Source organism: Artibeus jamaicensis, unplaced genomic scaffold (assembly GCF_021234435.1).
Source record: "Artibeus jamaicensis isolate MK-2021 breed Jamaican fruit bat unplaced genomic scaffold, CSHL_Jam_final contig_233, whole genome shotgun sequence".
NCBI classification, from domain to species: Eukaryota; Metazoa; Chordata; class Mammalia; order Chiroptera; family Phyllostomidae; genus Artibeus; species Artibeus jamaicensis.
In genome coordinates, this window is record NW_026521486.1 from 49,270,987 (window position 1) to 49,282,934 (window position 11,948).

The 11,948-nt window shown below is 35.4% G+C and overlaps 1 protein-coding gene across 1 annotated transcript in view; it reads right to left on the reverse strand.

The window, feature by feature from the left end:
• Positions 1-1,463: 1,463 nt before the first annotated feature.
• The window catches only part of FAM186A (family with sequence similarity 186 member A), a 49,389-nt gene continuing 38,904 nt past the window's right edge, over positions 1,464-11,948 (reverse strand). Inside the window, exons 8-11 of the mRNA XM_053661434.1 lie at positions 10,919-11,936; positions 4,534-4,726; positions 2,295-2,456; positions 1,464-1,646 (exon numbers count right to left, since the gene is read on the reverse strand). Of these exons, the coding sequence (XP_053517409.1) occupies positions 1,464-1,646; positions 2,295-2,456; positions 4,534-4,726; positions 10,919-11,936 (1,556 nt within the window). The remainder of the gene's footprint in view (positions 1,647-2,294; positions 2,457-4,533; positions 4,727-10,918; positions 11,937-11,948) is intronic.

Below are 11,948 nucleotides of genomic sequence, written 5' to 3' on the forward strand. Positions count from 1 at the left end.
TTAATAATTGCCCCAAACTGGAAGCAACTTAAATGTCCTTTACCTGGTAAATGAATAAACAAATGTGGTACAACAATACAATAGAATAATACTAGTCAGTAAATAGAAAGGAATGAATTACTGATCACATATATAACATGAGTGAATTTCATATGAGTTATGCTAAGTGAAAAAAGCCAGATTCAAAAGGTTACATACTGCACTTTGATTTGTATGACATTCTGGAAAAGGTAAAATTATAGGAACATTGTTGAGACTCAAAACTGTACCTTAAAGAGGATGAATTTTACTGTGTATACATTATGCCAAAAAAAAAATCTATGAAGCAGACAAGAATCTCTGAAAGCTCCTCAATTCTGAGTCCTTCTAAATGGTAATTTGGAAATACGAACCTCACTAAATTTGTAGGATTTAGCCTGAGTAAGATGTGGTTAGTTAGTGGAGGTTATCTGATAGTTGAAGCTAGCTATGGAATGGAGATAAGGGAAATATGATTCAAAGAAAATGTATGCATCATGTCCCAAGTGCTATAATCATTAATTTAACAATGTTCTCACTCAAAATAACCTGTTAATTAATTTAATCGCTCCAAAAACTGTAAGGGAAAATAGGAAACAAAAATAAAGTTGCTTTCTGATTATAACCTGCAACTTACAAGTCATACTTATTCAACTTAATGGTTACATTTAGCTTGATAACTTTTTTTTCATTAACACTTATGCTCATGACTTGTGGTATATGACTTTATATTGTATAAATTATGTAGTGATATTTTGCTATTATTTTACTATATTAGAGAATTTTAAATGTGTTATTTTATGCTATCTGCCAAACAGATTTGTGAGTTAACACTACTTCTTAGCTCAGGACTTGTATTTTACTAGAATAAATCAGATTGCTCCTGCGAACTCTTTCAGTTTACAAGAGTTTCTAAATTCTTAGTTTGGAACATTTAATAATTCTCTGTCCTGAAAGAGGTAATGTAGACTCCAAAGTTCTTCACTTCCCCTGGAATGATATCCAATGGTTTTAAGTGAGAATCTGATCTAACAGAGTTTGGAAATGTGGGTCCATGCCACCCACCTTCCCTGTTCTAAGTTTGTTTGGTGTATGCTGAGGTATAAGCACTTAGTTTACTTCAAATTAGGCCTAGATATGACAACTGCATTTAAGGTATGTGGGTTCATAATATAAGGTGGACAAAAGCATTCTACTGTGGTCTTTCTGATGCTTCCAATAATAAAGGATGGAATTCAAAGTGGACTTATGTAATGTTAGATTAGGTTTCATTGTATTATAACTGGTTTCTTTGTTTATTGTATATTATTCCAGAGTGACGTCTGCAGGCCTCTGCAGAGAAACACTAAATGACTAATACTGGTGCTTCAAGAGAAAGTCAAGACAGGGGAACCAAAAGGTAGTTGACCAAAGGTCTGATTATCAGACTGCTCCCAGTCCTCAACTTACTTTGATTGAATGGATGCCAGAGATTTTCTTAAGGTAGACTGAACATCTAACTGGAGCAGCATAGGAAGCGCTGGGTACCCACCCAGCTGGGCCCACAGTGAATGCATTGGTGTCTTCTCAGCTATTGGGTAGCTTGAAGTTGACTGATCAGCATTCCAGATGGCTTCCATCTGGTCTTCCTGTCTAGAGAGTCAGATAACACTAATTGGAAGCACCAAAATCTCCTGCACTCCATAGCCAAATAAAATACATGATTCTTATTTTCCCATCTTCTCTTCGCCACCACCACCCTGTCCTATAATACCTTCCCCCACACGGAGGAACATTAATTAGCCTTGCCCTCTTTGACTGAGGAAGGAATTAAACAGCAGAATTTGCTGAAATAGCTCTTCCCTACCCAAAAGCTGCATTTCCATGACTTTACCTAGTAATTCACTTTAAAACTGTCTTCTTAACTGCCTGGAGTATATGGACAATATCCAGGCTATTTTTTTTCCAGCAACAATCTTTTTCCCCTTTCTTCCCAAAGCTTTTACCTTCTTTTTTTTTTTTAAAGTAATACTTCTAAGTTTCTTCATTGTGTATTTGTTGCTTAGTAGGGAAGAATCAGCTTAATTTTTTAGAAGGAAATAAAAATCAGATGTTAAATATTTAAGTAGAAATATATATAAATAAGTCTCTTGCTAAATTATCTCAGGAAATTAATAATCCTGAGACTCTCCACTGTATCATATTATGATTGTGGGGAAGGGGTAGATCTTGTGCAGAAAAAAAAGCATTAGGTCCCACGTATCATCCAAAGAAAGTTGAATATCGGTCTTTCCTACCACATACCTCGATTTCTGAAATATCTCAGATTTTCTGTCTTTTTCTATTAGCAGCTCTAGGAATGGCTCTTGTTGAACAAATTTGGTAGGGGCAGGTGTTTGCTTTCTGTCAATGATCAAAGGTACAGGTTGACTAAGATTCAATTTATGCATCTCTTGGAGCTAAAAATAAATTAAAAAAAAAAAAAGAAGCAATGAAAAGAAAGGGCCAGAGTCTTTAAGAAGGTTTTCTGAGCTGCCCCTAGGTAAACTATTGCTCTTCTTTTATCATGGATTTGCAAATCCTCTTTCTCCTCAACCTCCACTTCACCTCCAAAAGTTTCAGAGCTGGCAGCTATGTTATATATAAACCTTGGTCCTGTGTAAACTCTGATCTTAGTCCTTGAATTTCCTAGCTGTGTGACTTTGAGCTAGTTGCTAATTTTACCTGCACCTTCTCCTCCTTATTTCCAAGATAAGGATCATAACACAGGCTTGTTGTGATAGTTGTGTAAGGTAAATATATGGAAGCACTTCATAAATTGTGAAGCACTATGCAAATGTAATGATAGCTAACATTTACTGAGTACTTACTGAATGTCAGATGCTTTCTATATAATAATTCATTTGGTATTTACAACAGCCTTATGAGATGGGTACTGTTATTATCCTTGTATTATATATGGGGATCTGGAACTTAGAAATTTAAGTGGCTTGTCCCAGCTCTCTTATTTAATATGTAGTGAAGCAGATTTGAACCCAGACAATCTGATAAGCAGAACCAACCTCTTTATCAACCACCCTGACTCAGTGTATTTATTTCATTTCTACTCTCTTCTCCCTTTTGCTTTTTCCTCTCCCTTCTTTACGCCTTGATGCCTACCTTATCATCTAGATTATGGGGCCTGGACCCCAGACCCATATTCATTCTCTGAAATGCCCTAGACATTGTGACTCCTGTTAGTCCATGGCATGCCAACTCACCTTGCTTTACACTTATATTAGCCATACTTTCCAAGCCAAAAGCTGTCAAAAATATTCATTTTGTCGAAGAGCTTTAATATTTACCTTCTGCCATGACAAAGTAACCACTTGAACTAAAGCCCACCTGTCAAAGAACTTTAATATTTAAAATGTAACTCTTCTGGAAAATTCACAATATGTCTCATTTGAATCAGGCTATAATGAGAAGTCTCTGTACCTTCTAAAGTAGCAAGTAAACTGTTCTTGTTAATTATTTTAGTGAAAGAAAGAGATATAAATAAAAAATGTTCCTAGACCTCCAAGACTATTCTAAAACTCCATGCTAAAACATGTAATGGGAGCATGTAATTCCAGAACAAAGAACTCTGATCTCACCTTTATAACTTTTTGGAAGGTCATCTCAGAGAGAGCTTTGGGACATAAGGAGCAGATTGTCAGAGTTGGACAGGATCATCTGTGCCTAGTGCTATATAAGCAAGTCAAGTAAATCCTTATCTCCTTTCTTGTAAACTCACCGTATTAAAACTTGCTTTGTGATAGTTGGGGGGAGAGAATTAACCACTGTGAATCAGTTGGAGAGTAGTGACTTCAAGAGGTTTTATATTTAGAGGCTGGTAGATGTGGGTTGACTACGAAGGAGTTGAGCATTTCTGGAAGTCTCTCTTATTCTAATCCTTTCTTATCTAGAGTCTCCAGACAGTATTCCTATCATCAATTCAGGAGTCTCACTGAAGTCACAGTGGAGTGGGTTGAATGGTGAAACCCCCAGAAGATATGTTCACCCAGAACCTAGAATATGACATCACTTAGAAAAAGGGTCTTTACAGATGTAACTAAGGATCTTAAGATGAGATCATTCTGGGTTAACCAGGTGGGTCCTAAATCCATGACACCATGACTTTGTAAAAGTTTGAAGTAAAGACAGACAAACTGGGAAAAAGGCATGGGAAAGATGAGTGCAGAGACTGGAGTTATGTAGCTACAAGCCAATAAGTGCCAAGGATTGTCCACAGACACCAGAATCTAGGAGAGAGACATAGAATACAGTAATTTCATCTCCCAGAGCCTCCAGAAGAAACCAACTCCATCTTGATTTCACACACTGGCCTCCAGAACTGTAAGAGGGTACATCTCTGTTGTTTTAAGCCATGGAGTTCATTGTGGCAGCCCTAGGAAACCAATATGCATAGTATCTCCAGATAAATGTTATTTTCAAAGCTTGCCTTTTTCATTTTTCTTACAACACACAGGGGAGAGGGAATATAAAACAGGTTACCTGGCCAAATAAGGATATTATTTTCCTCAGACACTGAGTCCGTTTCTGCTCTAGAGACTTCTGCTTCTTGGTCCAGGCCACCATCACCTTTTTCTGGTAGTCGTCAATTCTGCTCAGTATTAAGTAGAGGTTCTGGGTTTCATAACCTTTCCCACTGTTTTGGATGGCTTGTAATCGTTTGATTATGTTGTTTCTTGAAAAAAATTAACAAGAATTAGATAGATATAATTACTCACCATAATTCAACAAACCAGTCCTCATTACTTCAATTCTCATCTCATCCTTAGTGAGTAGAGATGGACAGAATAAGAGTGGGAGCCTTGCTTAATGAGACCTTAATCTAGTTCCATATATGACTAAACTTTCAAAGATCCATATGACTGTCAAATTTTCATTAACTTCACAGTTTATAATAGTGCTATTATTATTTTAATACATTCAAATTTTAATATTGACATATATGATATACAAAAATACATAATACAGTTTTTAAAAAGATATTACTTATTTTTTAGAAAGAACAGAAGGAAGGGAGAAAGAGGGAGAGAAACATTGATATGTGAGAAAAGTATTGATCAGTTGCTTCTCATAGGCCCCCAACCAGAAACCTGGCCCACAACTCAAGCATGTGCCCTCACTAGGAAGCAAACCAGTGACCTTTGGTTTCACAGGTTGGTGCTTAACATGCCTGGTGCCCACTGCCACCAACCAGGATGGCACATGATACAATTACTAAAAAAAAAAAAAAAAAAAAAAGGCGTCCTTGCCTTAAAGCACTTACAAGCCAGAATAGGAAACTAGTAAATTAACTATGTCAAAGAGAGAATTAAATAAATGCTAAATAGAAATGTAAACATGCTATTTGAACAAAAAGGAATGCACAGTTAATTCTGCTAAGAGGAACAAAAAAGACTTTATAGGAAGATGTTGAATAGGATCTTGAGGAATAATCCTAAAAGTGTACTCTCTCTCTTTACTATAATGTATGAAACCATGTTTGGATCTCCTACACAGAGTGTTTTACCATCCGCGTCCTGCAGGGGTGGAAGAAGAATCTGCATGATTAGAAATCATTAGAAATGATTTTCTAAAGTCACATAGTAAAAACAATGATAATAAAAATAAGGTCACACAATAAACAGCAAATTTGGGTAGCAAATCCAGATCTCCTTTCTCACAATACCAATATTTCTCAAAGTGTGGACTGAATCATTTGTGGGAATAAGGGGGTGTTGCTTGTTGAAAATACAGATTCCAAGGTGCTTCCCCAGATCTTCTTAATCAAAATCTTGGTGGTAGGCTTCAGGATCTGTATTTTAAACAAAATTTCAGGCAAATCTCCCTTTCTTTGGGAAGAAGGGGATGAGGAATTGCAGATTGAGGGAATACTATATACAAATGTAAGAGAATGAGAGTTATATTTTGGGAGTGGTAAGTAGTCTAGGACTTTTAGGCCATGGATATATGAAAGGATGTAGTTGGGAAGAAGATTGGAATGGCTGGATTATGAAAGGCCTTAAAAGGAATGTTACAGAGTTTAGATTTTGGGGGTGGGGGTTGGCAATGGGAACCTACTGAAGATATTTTTCTGAATATGTATTTTACATATATGTATACACATAGAGAAAATAACTCTTAGATCTCTTTTGTGGGTTATATAATTAATAGCTTAGAACCTACTGTATATATAGATAATTTAATACTTAAATGTGTCAACTTTCTGAATTAATTTAGTATATTTTAATTAATTTTCAATAGTCTTGGATTATTTCTATATCCTTTAGGTGATTTTTGTTTTTATTTTTTTCATTCTTACACAATTTTTTTAAAAGATTTTAGATGTAACCATCTTTATTACATGTGTTTTTAATCACTTCTCCACATGCATTACAGAATGCCTATCACATCCATTTCCATAAATAATGTTGTTCTCAATGAAGCAAGTGGGTAGCATTCTTATAACCATCTCTTATACTATTCAAAAATAGTTAATATTATTATACTTCATATTTTCTCTTCCATATAATGTTAGAATCTTCTTGACCTAGCTATCCTTGTAATGGAATCTTCAATCTATCATTATTTTGTTTCTATTATATGTTAGTGATTTGATTATAGTATTGAATATTAAAGAAGGGCTTTCTAAAGAAAGAATTGATCTTTGATGGGATTAAAGTTATAATTGTGTAAGTTGAGTGTTGTTTCAAAATGTCGATCTGTATGTTTCTATTTTAGATGATTTTACTAAAGCAGGTTAGAGCATATTACTTAGGTCTTCAAAATCTCCAATAAATCCAAACAAACTAATTGCCCTACAAAAATTGAGAAAGTTGTCTAAGAACTTTCCTCTAAAATTACCAAGCCTATATAATACCATAGGTGAAATCTTCCAAACCTTAAAAAGACAGCTAATTTTGTTATTAAACTCCCAACCATAGAAAAAGATGTTTTCTTTTTTAATGAAAGAAGCTTAAAATTATACCAAAAATTGACAAAGCACTAAAAGAAGTAAACCATCAAACTTGCTAATTAATATCAATGCAAAAATAAATAAAATATTAGAAAACAAATTCCCTAACACATTCACAGAAGGATGACAAATAGGATTTATTCCAGGAATACAATGATGATTTAATATAATTAATTATATTAATAGATCTGAGAAAAAAATAATATTTTCCTTAAAACACATGAAAATGACATGCTGAAATTACATTTAACAAAATGTGATTTAACACATTTAACAATTTAACATCCATCCTTGATTTTTATTTAACCCTCACCTGAGGACATGCTTATTAATTTTAGAGAGAGGGGAAGGGAGGGACAGAGACATCAATCAGTTGCCTCTCACATGCCCCCTGACTGGGGTCTGAACCCGCAATGTAGGCATGTGCCCTGACCCACAACCTTTTGGTTTACAGGACAATGCTGCAACCAACTGAGCCACACTGGCCAGGGCCAATTCTTGATTTTTAAAAACCATAATGAAATGGGAGCAGATGGATATTTTAATATGATAAAATATACTTAAACCCAAAAGCCAGTATTTTTCTTACAAATACTAGAAAGATATTCACTGTCACCACTGTCTTTTTAACCAATTTATTCTTAATTTTTAACAAGTAGCAGTGAAAGAAGGACTTATATTTTGGCCTCCTGAGCTACACAAGAGTGGAGAAAATAACAACAAAAAAGAAATTGACAAAGTTTAAGGACATTTTGCACCTTTTTCAGAAAGGAGAATATCAATGTAAATGTTCTGTTAAAAACATTTGAATATGAACTTTTCTTAGAAAAGAATTCCTGGGGAAAAAAAAGAATTCATGGGGGCCATAGAAAGGCATGCACAGCTGTTACTCAGGGCAGTCAAATGAATAAAGATGGTCTTGTATCCATATTACCAATATTTTTTAACAGAGTCCTGGAGGCACTAACCAATTCAGGAGAGAAATTACATGTTTAAAAATTGGAAACTCTATCACTTCTTGGCCTTTTGGCTAAGATCAAATGTAAAAATTGGAAACTCTAAATGTAAAAAATTATTATTGGTAGGTAATATGATTACATACCTGGAGAACTTAATATGAATTGAAAAACTTCACATGCTTGAATACAGTAAGATGGCTGCATACAAAATTGATAGAAATGGTCCAGTGGTAGTGGATCATCAGAACTCAACTAAAGTTAATGTCATTATACAAATAATTTTAACTTGCAATAGTAACAACAAAAATAAAAACTACCAGGATGTACACTTATGAAAGAATATACCAGAGCTATTTGAAAACTTTAAGATGCTCCTGAAGGACAGATACATACCCTGGACAAAAAGAAAGTTAAACCATATTCTTGGATAGGAAAACTGTTAGTGAAAATAAGCTAGATTTGCTTTTTTAACAAATAACCCCCAAATCTTAGCAGCTAAAAATAAAATGTACTTGCTGTTCATACTACAAATCCATCAGGGTTCAGCAAGGAGACCTTCATTGTACACTCTCAGGAACACAGGCTAACAAAACAGCCATACCCTAAACATTCTAGGTTATCATGCTAGAGGTAAAGGAAACTTTGGAGAGTCTCAAACAGGCAATGACAAGCTCAGCACAGAAATGACACACATCAGTTCTGCTCACATCCCATTGACGAGTACTGGCAAACACTGTAACAACCGCAACAAAGACGCCGTGTCATAAAAACCTAATAACCAACAGTGGAAGTACTAAAATAGACCAAGAAAGAATTTTTAAAATCAAAATTTTTTACAAAGCAAAACCCACCAAAAGTAGAGTTAGAACACAAAGAAGTAGGGGAAATTTGGCAATTTTTATCACAGATATGAGACTAATTTTCCAAATATTTAAGCAGACTCCCCAAATCAATTTTAGAATGCAAGTTGACAACCCAAGTGAAATATGGGCAAAATATTTTAACAGTATCTTCCCAGAAAAGAAAATACAGATGGCTCTTAAGTCTAGGAAAAGATATTTAACCGCATGCATAATAAAAATAACGACAGTTAAACCAGCAAAATGCTATATTTTATCTATTCTGTTGGCAATGAACAAAAACATTTGATAATGGTTCATGTTAGTCTTGATGTAAGAAAATACTATTTTATACCATTGACCAATATGTAAATTGTTACAACCTCTTTGGAAAGCAATTTGCTGAAGATCTATCACAATTATAAAACACCCTTTGGTCCAGAAATTCTACTTCTAGGAATATACATACATATATATGAGTGTGTACAAGATTGTTCATAGAACTATATTTTTATAATGCAAAATACTGAAAACATAAATATCAATCAGAGGTTAAGTAGAGTCTGGTAAATCCAGACTTTGAATACTATGTAGTTATAAAATGAATGAGTAGACTCTTTATATACTAATACCCAAGTTACCTAATACTCAATAGCTAAGTTATGAAAAAAATCATATGTTGTAACTTTAAAATATGTAAAAAGGGGGATAAATGAGCATACGTACTTTTCTACATATGCAGAAAATGTTTCTAAATGGACATACATCAGTAGCCCTGGGGTAGAGGCCTAAAGGCTGTAGATAGGACTATTAGGGAGACTTTTTCACTCTACCATTTGCATTTTTAGGATATTGCACCAGGTGAATGTAATACTTTTTTTTTTTATTTAAATGTAACAAAGGGTAAAAAGATGTAAGAGAACTGGAGAATGACCAGGAACATGTTATTTAAAATTCTCAAGTGGATAAAAGTGTTAAATTGTAAAAACAGATTGCAAAAACTAGGAATATTCCATTTAGAAAGAGAAAACTAAAGACAAGTATAAAGTAAAACATTTTCCAACAAATCTAAGATTATTTAAGCTTTGAAATTAAAATTTCTGATTATATCTTGGATAAGTATTTTTTTTTGCTCCTTATTGTTCCAATCCTTAGTTATAAAGTGAATTTTGTCCTCAAAAATGTAAATTTTGTGAGAACAAGGAACTTTGTTTTATTTCACTGCTATATGCCTAGCACCTAGAACAATGCTTGGTACACATTTATTACCATAAATATCTGTTGGATAAATAACATAGTTGTTCCTATAATTAATAACCTTTTCTATTATAGGTTTTAGTTTGACTTCTTGTGATTTAAACTTTAAAAATTTCCCCCAAATAATAGGTTGGCAACTTCAAAATACAAATGCTAAGGATGAACTTTCCCTGACCTATTTGGGATAATTTCAATTTCAATTTATTTTTTTTTAAGATTTTTTTTTTTTTAGAGAGAGGGGAAGGGGAGAAGAAAGGGAGGGAGAGAAACATCAATGCGTGGTTGTTTCTTGCATGTCCCAAACTGGGAACCTGACTTGCAACCCAGGCATGTGCCCTGACTGGGAACCAGTGTCCTTTCGGTGTACAGGACGACTCTCCAACCAACAGCCACATGGGCCAGGGATAATATTTGCAATTTTTAAAAATCAGGATGATGACCTGTTTTAGGTCACTCCAGCAGTCAAGTTGCCATGGCGATGCCTTGTACATAACCTGCCATCTTCCATTTTAAAAATTAATATATCTTTTGGTGAGCTCAAGCTGATGTAAGAAATTGAAAATAACTGGAAGCATCTCTAAACTTTTGAAGTTGGTATTTTGGAGATCAGTCATGATCCACAAAATTTATCTTAGCATTTCTGCTAGGGATATGTATAAATGAAATTGTTATATACTACTTATTTTCTTAAAAATATCTCCTTTTGCTAACTTAATTAGGCTTCCATCCCATAGACCTTCCATAAGAGAATGTTTAGAACACCCAATCTGACAAATATGTAAATACTTACAGGGAATTGAGGAAGGATATTTGAGATCAGGACTAAACCAGAAATCTGGAAATATAATGGTTATATCTACCTTGCACGCTGGATCAGCCTATAGGCAATGTACTTGTGGAATAGGTATCCCAGCCGAACAGTGTCTGTATGAAATGTCTCAATTATGAGGTTCCTAGCAGTTGTGTGTAGCTCTGAAGGAAGTCCAGAAGTTTTTGTAGCCTGATTTAAGAGTATTAGGTTCTTCCTTTGAGCCTCCACATCAACAAAATACCTCTGCTCTTTGAGCTCTTGGGGAGAGGAAGGAGGTACCATCATCCTGGGTTTCTTGGAACCTGAAACTGAAGTCATTATGCAGGGCTTGTTTATAGGGGGGAATCGGGATTTCCAGTCCCATTCAGCATTCGAAATCTGTGATGTTTTGAATAGTTGAGTAGTAAGAGAAGGTAGTGATGTTATAGGCTTCCTGAGAGTTGGAAGGTATCCCTCATCAATGGAAGGGGTTTGTAATCTTGGTGTCCTATACTTGGTGAGATAGGACTGAAATGTCAGAAATTGTTCCATAGCAAAAGGATCATGGAGTCTCTGGATTTCTTCAGAAGTATCAGAGACCTCTGATATTTGTAACTTCTTAGTGGTGAAAGGGGCTTGAGGTACTTTGAAATTTGGAGCACTGGGATGGACCAATGCTGATTTGGACTTCAAAGAAGAAACAATTGCCAATCCTTCCTGACTTTTCTTAGAGACAGAAGAGGACAAACCTTTCTGGGTCTTTCCAGGGATTGAGGGCGCCCGTAGTGTTGGATGATGCCTAGGGGTGGGAGAGATCCATAGTGGGGAGGCTTGTCTAGGAAAGGTCCATGGTGCCAGATGCTGCCCAAGTGTAGAAGGGGCTTGTAGATAGGGAGATTGCTCACAGGTAGCAGGGAGCTGAAATGTCTGGTGCTGCTCAGAGAGGGTTAAGGGTCCAGATTCCATGAGCTCCCCAGGGGTAGAAGAGGCCCCAGGTACCAAGGGCTTCCCAGGAGCAAGAGGGGCCCAGAGACTGGGAATCTGTGAGGAGGTGGGTGGAACCCCAGATATAAGGGGCTGTCCAGGGGCAAGAAGTGATT